The 27,273-nt window shown below is 40.2% G+C and overlaps 1 protein-coding gene across 3 annotated transcripts in view; it reads right to left on the bottom strand.

The window, feature by feature from the left end:
• Window positions 1–27,273, bottom strand: part of CPNE4 (copine 4) — a 732,756-nt gene that overhangs the window by 128,265 nt on the left and 577,218 nt on the right. For all 3 annotated transcript variants that reach the window (XM_060180243.1, XM_060180244.1, XM_060180242.1), the window contains 4 exons: window positions 20,165–20,236; window positions 12,192–12,266; window positions 5,827–5,910; window positions 1,771–1,860 (listed from right to left, as the gene is read on the bottom strand). In XM_060180243.1, coding sequence (XP_060036226.1) covers window positions 1,771–1,860; window positions 5,827–5,910; window positions 12,192–12,266; window positions 20,165–20,236 — 321 coding nt within the window. The remainder of the gene's footprint in view (window positions 1–1,770; window positions 1,861–5,826; window positions 5,911–12,191; window positions 12,267–20,164; window positions 20,237–27,273) is intronic.

Here is a 27,273-nt window from a genome sequence, read left to right as displayed (position 1 = left end):
GTCGCACTGAAGTAAAGGCCTCTTTACTTCTTAGGGTGGGGGAGGGAGGGGCCAGGTCCTGGAACAGGACGGCAGAGGAGGACCTAGAGGGGAGCTGAATTGTTATGTGGGAAACTGAGAAATGTGAACAGGGCAGATGGCATAATGGTTATGCAAAGAGACTCTCACTCTTGAGGCTCCAAAGTCTCAGGTTCATGGTGACTTCACCCTCTTTACTCCATCTTGGATGGAGCTCGAAGATATCATGTTAAGTGAGATGAGTCAGAAACGGAAGGATGAGTATGGGATGATCTCGCTCACAGGCAGAAGTTGGAAAAACAAGATCAGAAGGGAAATACTAGCAGAACTTGGACTGGAGTTCATATACTGCACCAAAGTAAAAGACTCTGTGGTGGTGGTGGTGGTGGGGGTTCAGGTCCTGGAACATGATGGCAGAGGAGGACCTAGTGGGGGCTATTTTGTTATGTGGAAAACTGGAAATGTCACACATGTATTTTACTGTTGACTGCAAACCACTAATCCCCCAATAAAGAAATTTAAATAAAATAAATGAATATGTAAATAAAAAGGAAAAAAATTGAAGTCTGTTTTGTTGTTGTTGTCTGTTGATTCCCCCCCTGAATCTTGCATGGTCATGTGATTTGCTTTGCTCAACAGAGGACTGTAATTATACCCCTATTACAGTTATACCCCTTACAATCTTGTAAATCAATATACAATCACTAATACAAAACAAAGCATTAACATAAATAAGCAAATAAACATTCTTTGGGGAAAGCCAAAAAATATATAGAAAACAGAGGACCTCTGTGGATTCTGACACTAGGACTAAGTTATCTTGCAATTTCTGTTACTGGGCTTTTTAAAAAGGTCACCATGTGCTTGTAAGTTCAAGTTAAATTTGGGGATGATGAAGAAAAAATATCCCAGTCTCCCCAGTCATTCCAGAAAGCCAGCTCCCAGAAACCACCTTTTTCTTGTGTAGCTGACAGCAAGAGTTCAAGAAAGACCAGAAATAGACTGCCTAGAGGGGCAGGCCCGGTTAAGCGCACTTAGTACTATGTGCAAGGACCTGCGCAAGGATCTGCATTTGAGCCTCCACTCCCCACCTGAGCAGGGATGCTTCACGAGTAGGGAGGCAGGTTTGCAGGTGTCTACCTTTCTCCCCCTGTCTACCCCTCCTCTCTCAATTTCTCTCTGTCTTATCAGAAAAATGGCTGCCAGGAGCAGTAGATTCATAGTGTCAGCACCTAGCCCCAGCAATAACTGTGAAGGCAAAAGTAAATAAATAAATAAATGAAATGAAATAAAATAAAAAATAAAAATACTTCCCAGATAAGCTCAGTTTGCATCACATAGAATCACATAGCTAAACAAATGGCCATCATTTTAAACTACTCAATTGTGGAGAGGTCTACAATACAGTGACAGATAACTGATATGGCAATATTTGTGTTTTTAATAACTTCCAATTATACACTGAAATTATTGCCGCCGTTTGTCTCTGAGAAGCTAAGGGCTCTGACTCTGGACATAACATAATTGGAATTTATTTAGGGCCAATGGCCGTAGCCGAAGAAATAGCCTGTGCTTTTTACATCAAGATGCACTTGGCCCAAGAGTTGTGGTTTATCGTTAAGCTATTCAACACGATGCTAAGCCATCTGAGTCAATGGTATGGAAAATTCTGGGTACATCAATATTCATTTGAAGAGAGGAGAGCTAAATACATAAATAATGACATTTCTCAGGCATAGAAAGATTTCTGACCTTCAGTTTGCGGTCTGGATCTCCACTGCATAAAGAATTCACCGACACTTTGAAGGATTTCCAGGCTGGGCTTAAGTTATTCATCACAACCTGAGAAAAGAGTGAGAGGAGAGCTTGGTGGAGAAGGAAACGCTTGACATTTTCACACTTCAACATAAAGACTGTTTGTGGGATATTGTGGTGCTAAGGAAAAGCAGGATTGTCTGAAACCAGTGTCTTAATGAAAACTTGGAAGAGTAAGTGGGTCAGTTTATGGGCAGAACTGCTGAGGTCACTACTGTCGTTCCAGTTATATGAATAATGGTAGTAATATTGTCCAGCATAGAGGTGCTGGGCATGGCCCCTTCAACATCCCAAAGGGATTGTGGAGACAGGTTGTCTTTGACCTTTGACAGAGGATTCCCCAATTCTGCAAGCTGTTGACCCATGGCATAAATTCTCTTCTACTGAAGTCAACACAGACAAAGACTATTGGTAGGTGTGTGGGGTGTGGCCAGACAATGTGGAGGAACTGAATAGTTTTCAGTAACTTGTGACCTCGAGTGAGATCACATTGCAAATCAGAGGAGAAATTCTAGAACGACTCCCCCTGCCTCATTCCTTTGCACTAGCTTATCAGCAAATCAATTAGACTGCCCCAGAAGGCACAACAGAGCAGGTCTCCAGGTCTTCAGTATTATGAAGTCTATTACATAGTGAAACTCATTCAAAAAACAGTATACTAAGCATGAGTTTGGCTAAATCCTGCCGAAGCAACCACAGGAGTGAAGTTTTATCCAGTCAATGCTAATGATTCAAATAAATGATTCAAACAAGTCAGTTTCACTTAAAATGGCTGTTTGAAGGTTGTACTGAGCAGTCAAGGCTTGGGCTCTAAGAGGTGAACTTTTAGCCGAGTTTCTAGGCACCATGCAGACTTACTGACAGAAACTTTAGAAATGGGTCCCCAAGTTGATGGAACTACTCTCCTAGTGTTAGAAAATTAGACGGAGGGGCCAGGTGGTGGTGCACCTGGTTGAGCGCTCGTGTTGTAATGCGCAAGGACCCAGGTCCAAGCCCCTGGTCCCCACCTGCAGGGGGAGAGCTTTGCGAGTGGTGAAGCAGGGCTGCAGGTGTCTCTGTCTCTCTCCCTCTCTGTCTCCCCCTTCCACTTGATTTCTGACTGTCTCTATCCAATAAATATATAAAGATAATAAAAAAATTAAAAAAAAGAAAAGTAAATGGAATTCGGACATGTAGACTTTTTTCTTTATTCCTGTCAAATCTATTATTAACAGAGGTCTTAGCAATGTAAAAAACAACTTAATTCCCAATTTAAGTAACATAATTATTTATAAATGATTTCTTTAACTGGATTCTTTAAAAACCTATGAATTATTGACTATAATGTTGAATTCATTATGAAGATTTTTTTAATGCAGCAAAGTAGAGAATAGTGTTTCAATGTAACTTTGTCTTATACTCTGATGCCCTGCAAATAATTAACACGATAATGAAAAACTATATAAAGCTGTATGGGTTAATTTAAATTTCTCACCGTTAGATGAAAATATTAAATTGCTGAAAAAGTCATGACACATTATTTCTGTGCAAAAATGCACCATGGCTTTTCTGATAACCCAATGCTAAGAAGCAAAGAAGTTTCATGGTGACCATTTTGAAAAAACTCAATAGCAGACCGAAGTTTCAACTGAAAATTTCCATTGAAACTAAAGTATGTGTATTTCAAGATAACAATACTGGCTGATCCTTATTTTGTACCTATTTGCTTAAAAAGAGGAGAAATCAATGTCTTGTGGCTTGAGTCATTAGAATATATTACAATTACATTCTTTGTGAGACTTCAGGAGTCCCTCAGCAATAGGGCATGGGAGCAAGTTCTAGAGAATTTACCATCGTGGGAAGAGGAATTCTGTCAAAAGCAGATAAAAAGATCTTTTGGGAGAAGTCTAACAAAAAGCCTTCCTCCCTGCACATTAAAGTACTGGGTATTCAATGACTAGAGCCAAAGGATGGATGGATACCACTTCTGATTCTTTCTGAAGTTTATTTGCTTTTCCTAGGAAAAAAATTTGTCCTACCAAATAAAGCTTTTATGTGTGAAAAAAACTCTTTTTTGTTGGTAGCCATAGAACGCCACTCATGAGCACTGTCTGGTAGCACCTGAGACTCTTGGGTTGATGGAAAAGTCATGATGCAGTCTTGCATAGAAAAATAGAAAAAAATGTCATGATTATTCTGACTCAATATTTTCCAGGAATTAAATTCCAGAGCCTGACTTTGTACTAGAACACATAGCAGACACACACTATCTATGCTTAGCTCCATTCATCGTTCATCCTTTTTAATCAATGCATTTTGTTAAATGCCAACTGTACACCTGATGATATGTACAGATATGGAACTATTACTTTGGAACAATGAAACTGGATCTTCTATGCACGTATGCTGGTGAGCATCCTATGGAATTCATGAAGGTTCCTATTTCCTTTATCCTTCAATGGTATGTAAGGAAGTTATCTGTACTATTCCAGCCTTTAGGTCCATGATTGGTCAACAATTTGTTTGGCTTTGTATGTTAACTCTCTTTTCAGCTACCAGGTTCCAGATGCCACCATGATGCCAACCAGACTTCCCTGGACAGAGGACCCCACCCATGTGTCCTGGAGCTCCGCTTCCCCAGAGCCCTGCCCCACTAGGGAAAGAGAGAGGCAGACTGGGAGTATGGATCCACCTGCCAACTCCCATGTTCAGCGGGGAGGCAATGACAAAAGCCAGACCTTCCACCTTCTGCATCCCACAGTGACCTTAGGTCCATACTCCCAGAGGGATAAAGAATAGGAAAGCTATCAGGGGAGGGGATGGGATACAGAGTTCTAATGGAGGAAATTGTGTGGAGTTGTACCCCTCTTATCCTATAGTTTAGTCAGTGTTTCCTTTTTATGAATAAAAAAATAATTAAAAAAAGAGTTTTCTATCAGCTCCAAACCGTTCATCGCATTACCCCGCTTCTTCCTCACCTTGTAGCTGCCACAGGTTCTCTCTGGAAATGACTTGAAAAGAAAAAGTGGAGGTTGGAACTAGCTATTGAGTAAGAATGTGGTAGAATGTGATAGGGAATAGCAGAGTCGTGTTAGTAGGGGACAAGGCATGAGGTCGCATGCAGACAGAGGTGGGCGGTGTGAGGGGATGTGGCTGGATTGGTAGCTGGTTTGGAGGGGACTTGTCCACACAACAGGTCTGTCAGCAACCTGGTCTATGGACTTTCTCTAGGAAGTCAACTTTACTTCCCAAATTATAGAGAATCTCAGGGTCAACCTAATTCAATTCAAACCTCAGTTCTACCTTTGTGCTACTTGTGGGAATAGGAAAAACGACCCATTTTACCCAAAGCTCAGTTTATAATAATAATGTCAAGAGGCTGCTGTGAGAAGTAAATAAAACAATAAATACTACATCTATAAATTATTTCTTACAGTGCTTGGCACCTAATCGCTCTCATTAAACATCAGCCTGTATTCAAAGATGTTTTATGAATAAATGCTGTTTGTCTGCATTAGTGACCGAAAGTGGAGACTTTGGATAAGAGGAAATTTCTCTTCTAGTATCTTTTTTTTAAAAAATATTTTATTATTTATTTATTTATTTCCTTCTGTTGCCCTTGTTTTATTGTTGTAGTTATAGTTATTATTGATGTTGTTGTTGTTGGATAGGACAGAGAGACATGGAGAGAGGAGGGGAAGACAGAAGGGGAGAGAAAGACACCTGCAGACCTGCTTCACCTCCTGTGAAGCAACTCCCCTGCAGGTGGCGCACTGGGGGCTCGAACCCGGATCCTTAACGCCGGTCCGTGCGCTTTGTGGCACCTGCGCTTCACCCGACTCCCCTCTTCTAGTATCTTAAGTGAAAACAAGAGGTAGAATCCTCTTGACAGACCAGTTAAGACTCCAGATCTGCATGCATAGCTACAGACACTTTAAAAAATGTATTCGTCAAAACAGGTGACTTTATCATCTTAGAAGATGAGATGCTGTATCTAGAGATGACTCCTCTCACCTCAGTTCTGTGCACGAGCTGTTGTGTCGCGTCGTCATTCATGCGAAAAATTTCCAGAAATGGGTCAGACTTACTGAAGAAATCCTAAAACACACAAATATAAACGAGCTTTTACGTCCTCCTTCTTGATCCTTACACATTTGACCCAGCCCTGGACTTGACACTCAAACACCCCCGGACTTGACTCTTCCCTGCTTTGATCTATTTCTTTATTGTCCACTCTTGTCTAGAACAAGCAACATCTGAATCCTAAGTCCTTTAAGAAGTACTTAAGAATGCAGTGTATAATCATGGTGCTTATCCTGAATATTGAAGATAGGAACTAGAAAAGAGTGTCTGGAACATTCAGGGTCAGATCCATAGTCTAGAGCTTGGCAGCCTTGTAACTTCTGGAAAATTGTTTAACCTCACTGCGTCTAATTTGTGAAAAGGAAATAGTTGTATCTACCACTAGGACTATGGTCATGAGTCTGAGGGTTAGACCCCTGACATCTAGTGCACTGTACATGTTCATCAACAGTGATTCATTACTGTCACTGCAGACAGGATTAGTTTCCAGGCGAGCAAACTGAAACCCACTGAAATCACAGCACAGCAGGTAGAGATTTACTGTTGCTCTATAGTAGGAAAAACTACAGTCAATGTGCCAAACCCAGCCCACCTGTTTTTGTGAATAAAGTTTTATTGGAAGCCTGCCATGCACATTAAGGGACGTATTGTCTATGACTGTTTTCCTGCAGTAGTAGATGGGACAGAGACCATGTGGCCTGCAAAACCTAAAATGTTTACCATCTGGCCCTTTATAGAAAAAGTTTGATGACCTCTGTTTTAGAGACAGATTTGTTTGCTTACAATCACCCCACCAAACTAGCAATTTGCAAATACTAAAAGCGTAATTTATAATCACTATGATAATGTGGGGACCACCAGCATGGGAACCAGTTCCAGCATGAATGCTTTCTTAGGAAAGGGAGGAGAGAGAAAGTCAGGAGTTCCATTAACGTTAGTTAAATAAGTTATTTCTTGCAAGCAATGTAATTATGTGTTGCGGTGTGTGTGTCACCCATGTAGGGGATTTTATTGCTCCTGGCCACGGTGCGTTCCGAGAGACAGAGGAGGAGAGTCGTCACAGCACAGAGGATTCTTCCATGCCATCACACCTCCCATGTGGTACTGGCCTTGGAACCTGGCTCAGACACATGGCCATGCAGGAGTCCTACCTGGTGAGACATCTTTCCTACTTGTATTTGTGTATTTGCTTATTGAAGACAGTCTTTGATATTTCAAGGATTATGGCTCTTCATCTCATGACCAGAATTTGAAAGGCCCCTAAAAAACAAGTCACGTCTAGCAAAAGGAATGTGGCATTTCTTTCTCTGCAGCTTTCCAAAGTAGTTTATGTTCCCTGGCATACCCTATGATGGCAGTTTTCAACCTGTTTATCAGTAGGGTACACCCAGACTATGAAAGCATTAAGAACCCCAGTGGTTTTTGTTAATGGGAGTTATAGCTATTGTTATTCACCATATTATAAGGCTCATCGGAGACATTACAAAATATTCATTTCATATAGGATCAAATCTATGACATTGTGACAAACAAAAACACTATCGTAGAAACTAATATTTCCAAATTTAAAGAGCAGAGAGCAGATTGGTATTCTTCTGCAATTTGGGAAATGAATTTCACTGACTGGCTTAATAGAAGGCAGCAGGATTCTCATATCTGCAGCTGTATTCATTTTGTTATGACATTAGGCTTCCTGTAACTTCTGGAAAAGTCTCATGCATCGGAGAGAATGAATTTGGGTGAAGAAAGAAAATTGGTTCTTAGCCTTCTGGCAACAGTTCTGAAGCCACCCCCCACCCCCATATTCCTCTCCAAGGATCTTAGAACCTTGACTACACTTCTGAGGACTGCTATCTATAGCACTTTCCTCACCCCCTTGCTTCCTACTCCCCTGAAATAGGCAATTTCATTCCCTTCAAATCCCAAGACCAATCTGACTTTTATTCATGAAATTTCTTCTCTGGAGAGAGATTTAGGTTTTAGATAGAAAATCTGATTAAGTCCTTCCCCATCACTGAGTTTTTGTGAGTCAGTTTCTCCCTCTCTCTCTCTCTCTCTCTCTCTCTCTCTCTCGTGTGTGTGTGTGTGTGTGTGTGTGTGAAAGAGAAAGAGAGAAATCAGGAAGAAGTTATTTCCCATCTCTGCAACTCAGTGTTCTTAAAGAACACAATTAGATTGAACCATGGATTTTCTACACTAGGTATTAAAAAAAAATGTGTGCTATTAGTGATTTAACATTTGTTTATTACCAGTAATTCAACACTTATACAATCATAAGATTTCAGAGGCATGGTTTTTATAACTCACCAAAATCACACCTACAAATGTCCTACATGATGTGCTTGGGTGTCTGGGGCTTAAAAGAATTGAGAATACAGATTTATAACCATCATATGAGCTGGGAATAGCACATTTTATTTTATTAGATAAAGGAATTAGATTAGGTAGATTCAGTGTGTGTGAAAGAGATGACAGCACTGAAGGAAGCTTCAGTGCCGTGGGGCTGAGTTCAAACCTAAATCATACACATGGCAAAGCAATACACTGTCCAGGTGAGCCACTTCACTAGACCTGAACACAGCATTTGCAGGATGTATACTTGTGCTTCACTTTTCAGATGTATAGAGAAGTCAGTAGACTCAAGGTACTCATAAGCAAAACGACTTAAATTAAGAGCTTTATCACACAGCGACTTTTAGTCATGACTTATCTGTCCCAATAGATGTGGTAGGTTCAACAACTGCTAACATGTAAAGTAGCTGTGAAATTGTTACTGCTCAAAGCAAGAAAGATGTTTGCCCTGAGAAGCTTTGGGAACCACAGTTCCACCTGAAACAGTCATACTATCGTGTTCTGACTCCACCATAAAAATATTGTGGCTCTTTGCTTTTTCTAAAGGTGACCACCACAATGTACACTGTCTTTAGGCCTTTCCACAATGTGAACCTGGTCCTCCCCCATCAAGGTGGGCATCCAATTCCTCTTTCCCTGATGCTGAGCTAGACACAGGGCTCATCTGTAAGCAACATAACACAGTGGGAAGGATGATGCAGGATTAGCCATTAGGGAGTCTGGTCCATACACCAACACATGGCCTGGGCCCCAAGGTCCATGGTACTAGGGCTCTGAGGCTCAGCAGTACTTAGATGGTCAGCATAGTCAGAGGTGGGGATAGTTAACTAGCATCACACTAACTGCTGCCTGGGGCTCTTTCTGCAGGGTAATATTCACTGGAATGAAGGCAGCTGTTCATACAACTTAAAACCTGTAAGCTCAGGAAGCCGCATGCTCCAGATGCCATCAGGATGCCGACCAGGCTTCCCTGGACAGACAATCCCACCAATGTGTCCTGGAGCTCCGCTTCCCCCGAAACCCACCCTACTAGGGAAAGAGAGAGGCAGACTGGGAGTATGGACCGACCAGTCAACGCCCATGTTCAGTGGGGAAGCAGTTACAGAAGCCAGACCTTCCACCTTCTGCATCCCATAATGACCCTGGGTCCATGCTCCCAGAGGGATAGAGAATGGGAAAACTAGTGGGGAGGGGACGGGATATAGAGACTGGGTGGTGGGAATTGTGTGGAGTTGTACCACCCCATCCTATGATTTTGTTATTGTCTCCTTTCTTAAATAATAACAATAAAAAAAAAAAACCTGTAAGTTCACTTACCAACCCTCAAGTCAGCCAGAGGACAGATTAGGGGCATTTAAGAGAAGCCACTGGAAGTCATTAAGTGAGTAGTTTAAAACTGCTACACATTGACCCAGAAGCTGCTAATGGCACCAGGGCAGATAGTACAGAGCAGTATTGGTAAGTTATACTGAGACTCGGGGATGTTGGAGAAGACAGAACATAATTACCAGAAAGAGGTGAGTGTGAGAACTCACACCCAACTGACCTCAGCACACAGTGCAGTTCCGAGCACTGAGTTCATGCTAATGTCAAAAGGTAGTAATTTCTAAGAACACCACATAAAATTTGTCCCTAAGGAAGAAGTCTTTCCTGATGTCCTCAGGCAAAATGAATCACCCTTTCACATCACTTCTCACCCTATTAGGCTAGAGTGGCATTATATAGTTAGCTGTTTAAACTTATGTTTTATTGTATTAGACGGTGCGTTCTAGACTGTGAATCTGAGAGAGGGGGCTGTGTAGTGGCACACTTGGTTGAGTGCATTCCTTCTCAAGTGCTTGGATCTGTCGTCAAGACCCCCAGCCCCCACCTGCAGGAGGTAAGCTTAATGAGAGGTTTAGCAATGCCGCAGGTGTCTCTCTCCCTCTCTTTCCATGTCTTCCCACTCTCAATTTCTCTTTGTCCTACCAAATAAAAAAATCTTAAAAAAAGAAACGAATTCAAGACCTGGTTTTTCATATGACAACCCTATGTGGCTCTGTATTTCTCAGAGTCTGAGCGAACACAAACAGTAATCTGAGGAAAGTCACTTTATTGGGGCTGGGTGGTGGCACACCTGGCTGAGCACACATACTACAGTGAACAAAGACCCAGGTTTAAGCCCCCAGTCCTCACCTGCAGGAGGAAAGCTTCACAAGTGGTGTAGCAATTTGCAGGTGTCTCTCTTTTTCTCCCTCTCTATCACTCCCTTCCCTCTTAATTTTTGGCTGTGTCTATCCAGTAAATAAAGATAACAAAAAAATTTTTTTTCACTGGGGCTCAGTGCCTGCACAACGTATCCACTGCACCTGGAGGCTATTTTTTTTTTTACCTTTTGTTGCCCTTGTTGTTTATCATTGTTGTTGTTATTATTATTGTTACTGTTGTCATTGTTGTTGGATAAGACAGAGAGAAATGGAGAGAGGAGGGGAGACAGAGAGGGAGAGAGAAAGACAGACACCTGCAGACTTGCTTCACTGCTTGTGAAGCGACCCCCCTGCAGGTGGGGAGCCGGGGACTTGAACCAGGATCGTTATGCCAATCCTTGTACTTGGCACCGTGTATGCTTAACCCACTGCACTACTGCTCGAACCCCACAATTTATTTATTTATTTATTTAAAAAAGGAGACATTAACAAAATCGTAAGATAGGAGGGGTACAACTCCACACAATTCCCACCACCAGATCTCTGTATCCCATCCCCTTCCCTGATAGCTTTCCCATTCTTTATCCCTCTGGGAGTTTTTTTTTTTTTAATTAAAAAATGTCACTCTGTCCTTAATTTTCTCTGAAGGGAGGCTGGATAACATACTCTACCTACCACCTGAAGAAGATGGGTCCTGAAATTGGTGCAACTTGGGACATTCCTACTCATGACCACAGAACGCAAGATCAGACCTACAGGGATGCAGAGGTTACATAGGCTCCTGTGCTGAATATGGGCCCCAGATCAAATTGATGGGGGGTTTACAGTCAACAATATCTATATACTTTTCCCATATTTGGGAGCTACTCTATTCCCTGATCCAGCTTTCTGTCCCTTTTCCAGCCATGGCATCATCTCCCCAAACAATAATCTGATCTGTTTTATATCTTAACTCTTTTTCAGCCACCAGGTTCCAGATGCTACCATGATGCCAACATGACTTCCCAGGGCAGATGACCCCACCAATGTGTCCTGGAGCCCCACTATCCCAGAGCTTAGCCCCACTAGGGAAAGAGAGAGACAGGTTGGGAGTATGGATCAACCTGTCAATGCCCATGTTCGGCAGGGGAGCAATTACAGAAGCCAGACCTTCTACCTTCTGCACCCTATAATGATCCTGGGTCCATACTCCCAGAGGGATAAAGAATAGGGAAGCTATCAGGGAAGGGGATGGGATACGGAGATCTGGTGGTGGGAATTGTGTGGAGTTGTACCCCTCATCCTATGGTCTTGTCAGTGTTTCCATTTTATAAATAAAAATTATTTTAAAAAATTAAAAAAAATAAACCTTTTACAGGGATGTTAAAAGAATGACTAAATGTGATCATGCATGGAAAGCTCTTGTATTCAACAATATAGGTGTTTAATAAATGTCACCTTTCTTTCATTTCTATTCACTTCTTAGAAGTGTACCTAGCAATGAAGTGAAATCAGTTACGTGTGCACACCTGACCTGTGGTATTTGCAAGTAAGTGAAGTCTGGGTGTAATAAAATTGATTTTTTTTAAATTATAGACCTCCCCCCCTTCCCAGGAACTCACTTTGAGGAAGTCTTACTTTGCAGCCCTCTCTCTGCAATATTTGCTCTGTTTAATAATGTGGGTACAGAAGGAGAAATAGCTGCAGGAGGCAATCTGATTATACTTTATGTGCTGGCTTTATTACTTCTTTCAGTAAGGTTAATGCCAAGCATTTTACCTTGTCATCCAATTTCCGTGCGTTGAATGCAAGTTCAACGTAGTCATCATTGCCGGATAACTCTTCAGCAATCACCTTAAGGGAAAAAGTGCTTGTCAGTTTCAGGGCCTGTTGAACTGTTCAGTGCAGAATTCATGAACAAACATAGCTCATATCGAGTCCTCAAATCAACAGAAATTGATACTGAGCAAGGAATTTTCTACAACTCTCACAAACATAACACCAAATTTTCAGCTGTACAAGGAATTTCTTGCAGCAGACAACAGTACATAACTCAATTTCATTCATGCTAAGCATGAAACCATGAGCATGGAATTGAGTAAGTTGGAGATTTGGAGCAGAAGTTTGGAAGAGTTTGTATCCTTACAGTTCATGTGACACTGGATGGCACTTCCAGATGTATGTACATGTTATGTGTCTAGGTAAGTTTTGGAGGTTATAAGGGAGGATCACCAGTAATAGTTTTCCATTACTTTGAGTCAGAACATCAAGGCAATGGAGAAATAAATGTTCTACATTCTTTCCAATGGTTATATGGTCACCAAAGAAATGTTGTAAATCACATTTTCTTAAAAAAAAAAATGTCTCTGGCTTTTGGAGATGAAAATAGAGAGAGAAAACAGACAAGCAGAAAAATTCCTGTTATGGCTTTTGACTTAAGTGGAACAATAACAGTGTCTCTTAGAACCTATTTTATAGTAAGTCATTTCCCAGTATTTAATACCTGGTTCTCTGGAGAATTAACTGGTTGAAAAGTTCAGAAGAAAACCAACAACAATGAAATTCTATAGGCCAGTCTAATTTCATGTTCAGGTTAAGACATTTATAAGTAAGATAGGTTGGGGTACCAGATGTTGGCACAGCCAGCTGAGCATATATGCTGCCACCCACAAGGAGCCAGGTTCAAGCCCTGTATCCTCACCTTTAGGGGGGAGGCTTCATGAGCAGTAGAACAGTGCCTCAAGTGTCTCTCTTTCTCACTTTTTTTTCTCAGTTTCTCTCAATGCTATCAAATAAGTATTTAAAATAAATTAAGATGGGGCTTAAAATTTTTATTAATGATTTAATCATGATTAACAAGATTATTAGTTAATAGGGGTACAATTCCACACAGTTCCTACCACTAGAGTTCCACGCCCTATCCCCTCCATTAAAAGCTTCCCTATTCTTTATCCCTCTGGGAATAGGAGCCAAATTCATAAGATAGGCTTTGACTATACATTTGGAGGTCAAAGCACATGAACACAGTCATTATGCCCAGATTTTATTGCAATTCTTCTGTGATCAGGTTTTCTAGGATGAGTTGGGTTTATTCAGAGTATGTACAGAAAGCTTTGGGATATCTAAGCTACTTTACACTTGATAATAAAGCTGACAAGTTTATCTAAAGGAAGGAATACTCTCTTCTAAAACGTAAGCTGTGAAAGTAGGGGACATGAGCCTAGATACAAAGTCAAAACTCAAGACCTGCTCCACAAATGAGGAACCATCCTAGACCCAGTCCGTATCTCATTCTCTTTTGTCTCTCACCACCTCAGTGCCTCTTAGGTAGTCTGTTACCTTGTGATCACGGACACCTTTGGAAAACTGAGGAGATCTAGTCTCTGCAGAAGCCTTAGAGATTTATTTTCAGCCGTTTTCCAGAAGTTACTGAAGCCAGTGTTTTGATCCATGACTAAGAATAGGATTTAGATGTTTTAAAACTGGAAGAAGATGAACTATTTCTGGGATAGGAGAAGGAAGAAAATGTCTTAGCTATATCTTGAAGAAAGGGTGGCAAGGTGAGGTGTGTTTTTCTCCTGGGAAAGAATAGTGATAGATTTTTGTATCTGGGTTCACTCTCCCAGGGCTGCAATTGCTTGATTCCATGTCCTGTCAGAGCAGCAATAGGCCTGCAAAGACCATCAAAACCATTTGTTCATGGCTTCATGAGATGACCAAGGAAAGCCTTTGGTGTGAACACACCATTAAAATATTCAAGTAGCAAACTCAGCTAAGAGCTTATGAGAATGGTCATAAGTTTTACAACTGGCATCCTCTTGAATTTTCCTTTAAGACATTTTTTTAGACTTTTTAAAAACAAATTAGTCACTTTCAAGCTAAAAGAAGATTGTCAAAGGAAGTGTGTGTGTCTGTGTGTCCCTCTGGCAGTTTACCTCTCTAGAAATTCAACTAGTCCTATAGTATTCCCCACATTTATTTATTTATTTATTTATTTTGATTCATGCAGACAACTTGTTGGAACACCTTATCTTTTACAAGGTTTCTGTTATAAGATGTCAAAGGGGGTCTTGTTGTTGTTGTTGTTTTTCTGAACCTGATATATTCATGGGCCCTTTGGAATATAACTAAAATAGGCCTATTAACTATCTACAAAATGGAGACCCAACCAAAAAAAAATCTTCATCTGAACTATTCTAGCCTTTAGGTTCATGATTAGACAATAATTTGTTTGGCTTTACATGTTAACCTTCTTTTCAGCCACCAGGTTCCAGATGCTACCATGATGCCAACCAGACTTCCCTGGACAGATGTCCCACCAATATGTCCTGGAGCCCCACTTCCCCAGAGCCCTGCCCTACTAGGGAAAGAGAGAGACAGACTGGGAGTGTGGATCAACCTGTCAATGCCCATGTTCAGCGGGGAAGCAATTACAGAAGCCAGACCTTCCACCTTCTGCATCCCACAATGACCTTGGTCCATACTCCCAGAGGGATGAAGAATAGGAAAGCTATCAGGGGAGGGGATGGAATATGGAGTTCTGGTGGTGGGAATTGTATGGAGTTGTACCCCTCTTATCCTATGGTTTTGTCAGGGTTTCCTTTTTATAAATACAAATTTAAAAAGAAAGATGCCAAAGTTTGAAATACCAAAGTTGTATTTGAAAACATCAAGATCTTAGTTAGCATTATTTTTTAAAAAATCTATTTATTGGCTATAGATGGCCAGAAACTGAGAGGGGAGGGGGCAATAGAGAGGAAGAAAGGCAGAGACACCTGCAGCCCTGCTTCACTACTTGTAAAGCTTCCCCTGCAGGTAGGAACCAGGGGCTTGAAACTGAGTCCTTGCACATCATGTGACTCAACCAGGCACACCGCCAGCCAGCCCCTTAATTAGTATTCTTTCAAGACTGCTTACCAGAACATTCTGGGGTGACAGAAATGCTCTGTATATGGCACTGCAGCTGCTACTTACAGGCAACTACCGAGCACTTAATAAGTGGGTGAATGTGACTAAGGAATGAATATTTGTTTTCACTATTTTTTAAATAGTTTTACTTACCTCTGCATAATCCTATGCAGAGAGCGGCTAACAGATGGAACAGCAGATCTCCAAATTGCTTACCAAAGAGTAATAATTCCGGGCTTGGTCTTTAGGCAACAAACCAAGCCTTGAACTAAATGGCAGTTTTAATTCTCAGAGGAGTGAAAGGCAGAGATAGTTTTCTTGGTTTTTTTTTTTTTTGGTTTGTTATGGGTCTGCTCTTTTCTTTTTTTTAAATTTTTTCTCTTTTTAATATTTATTTATTTATTCCCTTTTGTTGCTCTTGTTGTTTTATTGTTGTTGTTATTGATGTCATTGTTGTTGGACAGGACAGAGAGAAATGGAGAGAGGAGGGGAAGACAGAGAGGGGGAGAGAAAGACAGACACTGCAGACCTGCTTCACCCCTTGTGAAGAGACCCCCCTGCAGGTGAGGAGCCGGGGGCTCGAACCAGGATCTTTTCGCTTGTCCTTGTGCTTTGTGCCACCTGTGCTTAACCCGCTGCACTATAGCTCAACTCCCCCCCCCCCTTTTTCTCTTTATTGGGGGATTAATGTTTTACAGTAAGCAGTAAATACAATACTAACCAGTTTTTGGGTTAGGTTTATTCCTAGATATTTTATTGTTTTTGCAGCTGTAGTAAAAGGAACTGATTTCTGGATTTCTTCTTCTTCAAACTTAGTGTTTGCATAAGGGAATGCCACAGACTTTTGTATGTTAATTTTGTAGCCTGACACCTTACTGTATTGCCTGATGATTTCCAAAAGCTTCCTGCTGGATTCTTTAGGTTTTTCCATGTATACTATCATGTCATCTGCAAATAAGGAGAGTTTGACTTCTTCTCTTCCAATCTGTATCCCTTTAATTTCTTGCTCCTGCCTGATTGCTATGGCAAGAACTTCCAACACTATGTTGAATAGTAATGGTGATAGTGGGCAGCCCTGTCTAGTACCTGATCTGAGAGGAAATGCTTCCAGTTTTTCACCATTGAGTATGATGTTGGCTGTAGGTTTGCTATATTTGGAATCCATTATCTTGAGGAATTTTTCATCTATTCCCATTTTTTGTAGTGTTTTGATCATAAAGGGACGTTGGATTTTTGTCAAAGGCTTTCTCTGCATCTATTGAAATGACCATGTAGTTTTTGGTCTTGCTTTTAATGATATGGTGGATCACATTGATTGGTTTATGTACATTAAACCAACCTTGCATGCCTGGGATAAACCCCAATTGAACATGATGAACAATCTTTTTGCCTTGTTTTCTTTTTTTTTCTTTTTTTTTTTTTTGATGAACAATCTTTTTAATATACTGTTGTATCTGGCTGGCTACGGAAGAAGGGCAAACGCTAGAAGAAGAATCTGGCTGGCTTGAATTTTTTTCAGTATTTTAGCATCTATGTTCATCAGAGATATTTGGTCTATGGTTTTCTTTTTTGGTTGTATCCCTGTCTGCTTTTGGTATCAGAGTGATTTTGGCTTCACAGAAATAGAAAGGAGCATTCCTGTGTCTTCAATCTTTTGGAAGACTTTTAAAAGCAGAGGTATTAACTCTTCCTTGGAGGTTTTGTAGAATTCATTTGTAAAACCATCTGGTCCAGGACTTTTATTCTTGGGGAGGTTTTTAATAACTGTTTCAATTCCATTAGCTGTGATGGGCCTGTTCATATTATCCTCCTCTTTATTTAATTTTAGAAGTTTATAGGTATCTAGGAAATCGTCCATTTCTTCCAGGTTCTCTAGCTTGGTGGCATATAGTTGTTCATAGAAGCCTCGCATGATATGTTGGATTTCTGTGGTGTCTGTTGTGATATCTCCTTTTTCATTTCCAATCTGATTTATTTAGGTCTTTTCCCCTTTTTGTTTTGTGAGTCTGGCTAAAGGTTTGTTGATTTTGTTCACTCTTTCGAAGAACCAACATTTAACTTTGTTGATCTTTTGTATGGTTTTCCTATTCTCAATGTTATTTATTTCTGCCTTAACTTTAGTTATTTCTGTCCTTCTGGTTGCTTTAGGGTTCCTTTGTTCTTCTATTTGATCCTTTTCTTGTTTCCTAACATGTGCTTGTATGGCTATGAATTTCCCCCTAAGTACTGCCTTAACTGTGCCCAAGTATTTTGATAGCTTGTGTCTTCATTCTCATTGAACTCTCGAAACATTTTGATTTCTTCCTTTATTCCTCTTTGAACCAATAGTTAAGTAGTGTGCTGTTGAGCTTCCATATTTTTGGACCTTCACTAATTTTTGTTGATTGTTAAGTGTTAGTTTAATTCCACTGTGGTCTGAGAAGATGCTTGTGATGATTTCAATGCTCTTGAATTTGCTGATGCTGTCTTTGTGGCATAACATATGGTCGATCCTTGACAATGATCCATGTGGACTTGAGTAGAATGTGTATTCCAGTTTCTTGGGATGAATGACTCTGAAAATGTCTAATAGTTCTAGTTTATCTATCTCATCATTTAGCTCCCTCGTTTCTTTATTGATTTTTTGAGTAGATGATCTGTCAAATTGAAAGAGTGAGGTATTGAAGTCCCCTAATATTACTTTATTGCTGTTAATATATTGCTGTAGCTCTTTTAATAGATATCTGATGTATTTAGATGACCTCTTATTGGGTGCACAGATGTTGATAACTGTTAAGTCCTCTTGACTGACTGATCTTCTGAGCATTAAGTAATGTCTATCCCTATCTTTTTAAATTTTCTTTAAGGTCTATCATGTCTGATATGGAAATATCTGTTCCTGCCCTTTTTTGTGGTCCGCTAGTTTGTATGATTGTTTTCCATCTTTTCACTTTTAGTTTGTGTTTGTCTTGTTGAGTTAGGTGGGTTTCCCATAGACAACATATGGTTGGTTGTGTTTTCTTTTCCATCTTCCTACTCTGTGCCTTTTAGGTGAATTCAGGCCATTGGCATTTATTAATATCATTAGATTGAAGATATCTTAATATCACTATTATAGATTTTTAGAGTGTTCTGATATGTGGTATATTTATGGTGATCTGACTTCTTATAGGAGACCTTTCAGAATTTCTTTCAGTTGATTCCTTCAACTGTTGCTTGTATCAGAAGGTTTTTATGCCTCTATCTAGGCTGAATGACAGTCTAGCTGGATACAGTAGTCTTGGTTAAAAGCCTTTCTCACTGAGCACTTGATAGGTATCTTGCTATTATCTTCTGCCCTGCAATGTTTGTGTGGAGAAATCTGCTGCCAATCTTATGGGTTTTCCTTTGTAAGTGACTCTTTGTTTTTCTCTTGCAGCTTTCAGGATCCTTTCTTTATCCTTATTCCTTTTCATTCTAAATATGATGTGTCTTGGTGTCTTAAGTCTGGATTAATTCTGTTTGGGATCCTCTGGGCTTCATGAACATTTATGTCTTTTATGTTGTCTAGACTAGGGAAGTTCTCATCTATTATGTCCTGTAGAATGTTTTCTTCCCCTCCCTCACTTTCTCCTCTGGTAGGCATATAATGCATATATTATTTATTTTTATGTCATCCCACATGTCTCTGTTGTTATTTTCAGTATCTCTTAGCCTCTTTTTAAGATCTCTTACCTCTTTCTTAGTTATCCCTAATTCATCCTCTGTCTTGCTAATTATGTTTGCTGCCTCATTTATTCTATTCTCTTTCCTTTCTGCTATTTTCTGTAGCTCAGGTATTTTGTTACCCTGTTCTGATAGTATATTAGCTTGGTTAGCTAGTTGTGTTCTTAGCTCAGCTATTTCAGCCTTAAGCCTTCTAATAAGCTCCAGATAGTGTTTTTGTTCAGAGTCTCATTTGTTGTTTTCCCATTTCTTATGACATTTCTTTCAAACTCTTTCTTCACTACCGTGACTAATGTCTCAATTAGTGTTTGGATTTTGTCCTCATTCTTATGGGCTTCTACCATTGGGGGGATTTTATCTGGACTTTTGTCCTGGTCCATTCATCCAATTTTTCTTCTTGGTTTAAGCATAATATATAGTGTGTTATGAGGCCCTTCTCTCAGTATTTTTCAGTCCATTGATCACTCTTACCTGGATTGACTTGTGTCTAAGTAAGGTACTTAAAGATTTCACAGTTGTGAAAACAGTTATTTCAATGTTATCTCAATTCCTAAGTTGAACAGGAACAGTTGAACAGCTGAAATAAATAACTTTAATAGCACAGTGGCTGTTAAAGCCTCTTTTGTTATTTTTCTTCCCTGTAGGCTATGGTATCCTGAGGGCTTTCTACCTATAAGTATGTTTTTCTACCTAATCACTCACTCCAGTGACTTGGATGGCTCCCAAAGTAGTCCTAGTCTCATCTTGTTGCAGTCTCAGGTGAACTTCTTTGATATTCCTAGTTTATCAGGGAGAGGAGAAGAGGCAAATGCAGCTGCTGCTACTCTGTAGCCCTGACTCTGGATATCTCCTGGTAGGTAGTTTCTATGACTTGAAAATCTGAGACAATTTCATATTCTTAACATACTTGACAATTCCATCTCCACCATTCCCTCTCTCATAAAACATACGTGTATATATTGCAGAAATGCTAAGCAGAAGTGAGTGACCTCTGTTTCAAGTCCTTGTCTGTCTTTGCATTGGCAAGAAGGAAAAGAAAAATTTAGTAGTTATGGTTTCAACTTCCAAAAGTTTAGGTTAGGGATTACTTCCCAAATGATGTATTTGGATGGGCCACATCCATCTGGGCACTACCAGCTGACTGCTTAGAGAGGACTTACCGTAATAGAGGATTTCCCTGCTGTGTTCCCATGCTTCAACAAGGATTTGGACAGCTTTCTCTGGGAAACAATCTGTACAACAGAGAACAAAAGGTAGAGATATTGGTCATCTACCTACCAATCTATCATTAAGTGTTTTCTTTACAAATTTCTCTACTCATAACTCTACATGAAACCACATGAAAATCTATATCCATTTACCTTTCAAAGTTTCTCTGTGACTTTCTCCTAAATACGGGTTACCCCCTTCTTTCTTAACTCCTATGGCTTTTGATATAAGAGGGAATGTGCATGAGGAACTATAGATAATTCAGTCAATGAGAAGGTAACTTAATTGTTGCTGTGGCATTTGTATCAGCATGAATTGAACAATGTGATATATGTACATTCAGAGAAAAAAAATGATAAAGTTCCAGACATGACCTCAAATCAGCACCAAAAACCCTGAGAGAGGGATGAGGTAAAGGAAGGAGGAGAAACCTAGTGTCTAAATATACCTCCCATATATCTATAACTGGTGGAGTTCTATTTTTGATATAATCATTAGGAGGCTATAAAGTAAGTCATCAGGAAATTGATGCTCAGGCAAGTCAATAGGAATAATTGGTGTCTTTGCCATGATTCCGTGTCAAGGCAGAATGTGCAATGACAAACAAAATTATCATCATATTGGCAGTTATTCTTGTCAGAACCTACTCCATTCCTCTTCCTTTTTTTCTTCCTCCTCCCCCTCCCCGCTTTTTTTTTTTTTTTTTTGAAACAGACATTGATAAAGTGTGGATATACCTTGATGACTATGCAACCCATGATTCACATGGCTAGAAAGAATCATGTGAAAGTTGTGCTCCTGTCTAGAGAAATTAAGTTTCCTGTCATAGTAGGCTGATTTTCTCAAATATCACCCCAACTGATCTCTGCCTCATGGTGCCTATTCACACCTTTGTGTAATGTGGGGGACTGGATATAGCTATTTGCTTTTCATGAACACAATCCAAGAGTTATCACTTCTGAAATTGGCTTACAAAGTAGCTGTAGCTTCTATTTTGAATATCAACTCTCTCATTATCTCTTATTCTCTCTTTGTCTTTTCTAGGGCTGGGAGTAAACCACTATGTTTTTTTTTAATAGTTTTTTAGTATTTATTTATTTATTCTTTTTTATTGTCCTTGTTTTATTGTTGTAGTTACTATTGTTGTTGATGTCATTGTTGTTAGATAGGACAGAGAGAAATGGAGAGAGGAGGGGAAGACAGAGGGGGGAGAGAAAGACAGACACCTGCAGACCTGCTTCACCGCCTGTGAAGCTACTCCCCTGCAGGTGGGGAGTGGGGGCTTGAACCAGGATCCTTACGCCGGTCTTTATGCTTTGCACCACCTGTGCTTAACCCTCTGTGCTACCACCCGACTCCCATGAAGAGTCTTATAGAGTAGTCCAGTCAAAATAGGAGTCCTAAAGTATAGAAGCCACTCAAATGTCTATCATTGGACACATACAAAGTTGTGGGATATGAATTTGATGGAATACTTTTTAATAATTATAAAAGATGATACTGTATCCTTTGGGGCAAAATATTAGAATTATAGGAGATGATTATGCTATGTGAAGTAAGTTAATATGTATAAGGTAACTACTGGATGATTTCACTCATATGTAGAATATAGATAATGAAAGCAAAAAATGAAACAAAACTGCTTCTTAGATTCTGTGAGAACTAAGGTAATTAAAACTATGTGGGGCACAGAATCCTGATGGTGAGTACATTGTGAAACTCTAACTCTAAGATTTTGAAATCTTATAAATCATTATTTAAGTCATTAATAGAAATTAAAATTTATAAAGACATTAAAACCCAAATCAAACAGGAGGAGAGGCTTGCTTGAGTCTTTCTTGAATAAACTGAACCTTGATGGCAATTTACAAGAGATCTTCATCTAGAGACCCAGACATATACCCTCAATTCAAGAAGTTATGAAATAATACACTTTTCTAAATCTGTCAAGTTACGAGGGTTTTTTCTTATGCCTCAATAGTTAAAATGTAACAGGAAGATAGGAAGTGAAAAGCAGAGAGGCAAAATTATTCTCTGATGTGCTTGCATATTTTTCTCTCTGAGTTAGAGCAATAAAGAGACTAAGGAAGTGTTACTGTCAAAAGCAAAACATCCAGAGAACTTCCCCAAGTCAAGCAGACCTAGAGACTGCTTTTGATATTCAGTCTGCTATACTCTGAAGAGGAAGGAACATTTATTTTCTTTAAAAAATGGTGATGATGATGATGATGATAATAATGAAGACAATGACAGCTATGGGAATTCCCATTCAAGGAGTACATACTGCATGGCAGATGTGTTATTCACTCTCAAATATTTACTTAGCCTTTATTTTTACGTCTAGTTTGGTGCTGAGTAGCAGACAACCAGATGCAATATCTGGCCTCATGGAACATACATTTATTCTATTTTTTGAAGTTTAAAGTTAGTTGCATTTTACTTTTATATTGATATATACTTAATACTATCTTTACTTTTATTTTTAAAGCAATTTTTTTATTAGGGGAATGAATGTCTTTATAGTAAATACAGTTGTTGATACATGTGTAAAATTTCTCAATTTTCTGAAAAACATTCTCACCGCCAGTCTACAACATATTTATAACATATTTAGATGTGAAATAATCAGAATTTGGAAATGATTTAAGTATACTGAGAAAGTGAGGCACCACAGATTCATCACTGGATCAGCTCTTTGTGTCCTTCACTGAGATAAGAGACAGGAAGAGGATATTTAGTTTGGGGACAAAGAATACATTCACATTTGGAGCATAAAATAGACTAGGTTGAAGACAGTAAGTGGGAAGTAAGTAGACAAGCACACAGAGAAAAGTCTTTCATTAAGATTGAGCATAAAGTTTGTGTGTGCGTGGGGAGAGAAAAACAGTTTCTGAAGGGAACATGAAATTGACTAATAAGCCATTTGTTTTAGTGACCACTTTATATATTATTGCTAACACTATAACCTACAAATTTTGGTATTATTAATCAAACAGGCAGGCAGTCAAAAAAAAGTCCAGGTTTCCATTCCAGCTCCAAAGAATAAATAATAATTAGGGAGCTCAAATCTTTCATTGTGACAATGATCAACAAGAACTTGCAATTGCCATTCTTAAAACTTTTAGGCAAAAGTAGTAGGGTTGCCCATCTGGAGCAGTGATCTTTAGAGAAAATAAAATGGTTTGTTGCAAAACTCCACTTCTGTTTGTGTTCTGAGAGTTGAAACAACTGCATCAGGCTCAACAAGGCCTTAGGTCTTGTCAGAGGATAAGAAAGTCCGAATGTCAAGGGCTCACCCTGGTCCTAGATGCCATGTGAGGTCAGCCAGCTTTGCCTGGTGTCAAGTTAAAGGGGATGGATGCACTTGCCAGAAGTCCTCTATTCTGAGGCTTTTCACCCTGTATTGGGGTCACAGCTGCAATTCTCATTAGTCAACAAAAGGGTGAAGGAGGAGCGAAAATGGGAGTTGAAACCCCCTTTTGAAAAATGGGACCTGAGGGGACACATTACCATTATGTCGCCCTAAGTTCCCACATGTGCACTCAGCACTCACACGCAGATCCTGGGGAGGAAGCAGTTCTTCCTCTGTGAACTAGAGAGGGCTCTAACAGCACTCCTCATTTCTCAAGAAAGTCCACTGTTTCATTCAAATGAATGCTGGACAGGAATGGGAACAAAGGCAGAATGAGACACATTTGAGTCAGTATTTCAACAAGCAATACTTAGCTGGCCTTCCTTTCAACATCATTTCCAGCAGTCATTTCAAAGACCAGCCAGTCATTTTTCATGAAACCGCTTCTACTGAAAAATATCTCTAGATTCCACTTTTCTTTTCTTTTCTTTTCTTTTCTTTTCTTTTCTTTTCTTTTCTTTTCTTTTTCCTTCTTGAAATTGTTCTTGGGCTCTATTAAAACAACAAATATTTATTGAACATCTTCTCAGTGTCAGACACTACAGTGAGATCATGGTGGTAAGCAGATGAAAAATATCTCTATGGGACTGGGGAGACGGCAAAAGAGCACAGTCCCTGTGTGCCTGAGGCCCTGCTTCTAGCCCTGCCGCCACATAACAAGAAAGACAAAACCAAAATAGAGCACCATACATGGCAGAGTGGTACTCCACGCTCTCTGCTTCTTTTGGTTTTAAAAGTCTTAGAATTTTTTAAAATTTTAAGTAGTGATTTACAAAATTACAAGATAGGAGGGGATGCCCCTTCCCCATGGTAGTTCCTTAAGGTCTTTCTCTCTATTCTTTCTTTTGCCATCAGGATTTTTGCTAGGGCTCAGTGCTTGTGTAATTCCATTAGCACTAGAAAGCACCCCCTCCTTTTTTTTTTTTTTAATAAATGATGAGAGGCAGAGAGGAAGACAAAGAGGTAGAGCAAGAAAGAGAGATGGGGCCTGGCAGTGGAACACCTGGTTAAGTGCACATATTACCAAGAGCAAGGACCCGGGTTTGAGCCCCTGATACCGCCCTGCAGGGGTCCACTACATGAGCCATGAAGCAGGTTTGCAAGTGTCAGTCTATCTCCCCATCTATCAGTTTCTCTCCAGACTATCTAATAATAATAATAATAATAATAAAACTAGAAAGAAAAAAAAGAAGAAGGAAAACTGGCAGCCAAGAATGGAGAATTTATAGTGCTGGCACCAAGCCCCGGTGATAACCCTGGAGGCAAGATAAAAAAAAAAGAGAGAGAGAGAGAGAGAGAGAGAGAAGGAAATTCAACTACGCCATGAAACTACTCATCCTGAAGGTGGGGACAAGGGGCTAAAACTGGGGTCCACCTGCATGGGAACATGTGTGCCCTACTAGATGAGGCGCCAGCTACAAGATCACTATCTGCAGGTCAGCAAAGCCAACTCTACTGTCACCTTGACCTTGACCTTGGCATTCCAGTCTCCGTAACAATGATAAAGTCAAACTCTTGTTTAATTCATCAGCCTATAGCATTTATTTATTTATTTATTTATTTATTTTATTTGCCTCCAGGGTTATCGCTGGGGCTCAGCTCTGTGTTGGCACTATGAATCCACTGCTCCCCGCAGCCAGTGGTTTTTTATTTTTATTTATTGAGTAGGGCAGAGAGAAATTAAGAGAGGTGCAGGACACAGAGAGGGAAAGAGAAAGATAGACACCTGCAGGCCTGTCTCACTGATCATGACGCGTCCCCCCTGCAGGCAGGGAGCACATGGTAATATGTGCACTTAACTTGATGTGCCACTGCCTAGCTCCTAATCTACAACACTTTTTAATGGCAGTGTGAACAGATCGATATGCACGATTCCTTAGAAATGAAACTAGGATTTGTCCCTTAAGTAAATAAATATTTATGAAGTCTATATTATGTGTTAGGTATAGAATATAAAATAACACCAGGTAGGCAACGGGGCTGTATTCCCAAAGACAGTCACACAGAATGTGTACCAGAAACCAGCCCTGCAAAGACTGGCAGTACTGTGCCAGGAGACAGGGACCAGCCTGGCCCTGGAGGTCAGGAAAGGCACATCGGAAGAAGTTGTTACTGATCTGAAGGCTTATGGAAGAGGGTAACTGACCAGGTGAAGAGGAGAAAGGTGATGCTGGGGGGAGGTGGAGGAAGAGTCAGAGCAAAGGACTCCCAAGAGACAGGATGAATGAGAGAGACAGTAAGAACACTGGCAAGTTACTCCCCGAGTCTAGCTTCCTGGCTGTGTTACATTACACGCTGACTCCAAGCCTTTAGCAATGCTGGGTGAGCAAAATAGCTCACTTGGACAGTGTGCATGCATTGCCATGTGTGCGATCCAGTTTAAGCTCCCCCCCGAAAGAAGTTCAGATGCTGTGGTATTTTTCCCTCTTTGTCTCCCCCCACCTTACCTGAAAAAGTTGATCTGTATGGCAAAATAAAAATCTTTAGCGATGTTGATTTTGTGAGGCTAAACAGTGGCCCCACTTAATTCCTACTTCCTGAATCTGGTGTGTATTATCTTATATAACAAAAATGTCTTTGTAGACAGAACTAAATTAAAGTTCTTAAAATGGGATAAGTATCCTGGATCATTGGGGTGAGCACTCCATGTAGTCCCAAGTATTCTTATAAGAGGGAATCGAGGTTAGATTTGACAACACAGATGCAGAAGAAGAGGAAAGATGAAGAAAGAGAAAAGAGATTTCAAGAGATTGCACATCTGGAGTGATGTAACCACCAGCCAGGAATGCCAGTAGTAGTCACTCAAGGACAAGAGGCTTTGGGGAGCTTTTGGAAGGAGCATGCACCTGATGGCATCTTGATTTATGACTTTTGCTCCCTAGAACTGTGAGAACACAAACTTCTGAGATCCCCCGCCCCCCATTCTCCCCTGCCAACCAGCAAATCCTATTTATTCTTCATGATTCACTTTAGCCATCTGCAGTAGTTCCTGTGGTTGGAGCAAAGTGAAGGCAGCTGTAGGATAGAGAGCAGGCTCTTTTAAGCAACTCACTGTGTGGCTTCCTTCCCCCAGAGCAGCTGCAAGGCTTGGGGGTCCGCTCGAATGCAGAATCTAGACCCCACCTCAGACGCTTTGAATCAGAATCAGCGGTTTAATGGGATTTTCCCCAGGAGATTTGCATGTATATTAAAAATGAGAAAAAAGGAGCCAGAAAGTGAGAGGCACGTAGACCATTTTAGTCCGATATAGTCAGATTAAAAGATTTATGGAAAAGGGCTTTTAAATGAATCTGCTCTGCCGGTTTAGATATTTCTAAATGGAAACTAAAAAAGGTACAATGCTGAGGCTTTCTTAGCCATTTGGGAAAGAGGCCTTGCAACATGTGAGCATTTTGTTCTATAGGAAAACTAGTGCGGTCCTCACTTCCCAGTGGGGGCCTATAAAAAGCCCGCTCTAGGGAGAATGATTCAGAATGACAGGAGCAGTGGGTAATCTCCTGGTTGGAACTTCCTGTCTCCAGCTTTCTATTAAGCAGGCTTCTAATTACTTCAAGTGTAATTACAGGTTCTCACCCTTTCCCGGACTTCATTAGCAAGGGATAGAGTGGAGGGAGCGCTTCAAAGAGAGATCGAAGGACTTTGAGTATA

The sequence above is a fragment of the Erinaceus europaeus genome, chromosome 21 (assembly GCF_950295315.1).
Source record: "Erinaceus europaeus chromosome 21, mEriEur2.1, whole genome shotgun sequence".
In the NCBI taxonomy this organism is placed as follows: Eukaryota; Metazoa; Chordata; class Mammalia; order Eulipotyphla; family Erinaceidae; genus Erinaceus; species Erinaceus europaeus.
Note: the sequence above shows the minus strand (reverse complement) of the source record. Positions and strands in the feature narration are given on the sequence as shown.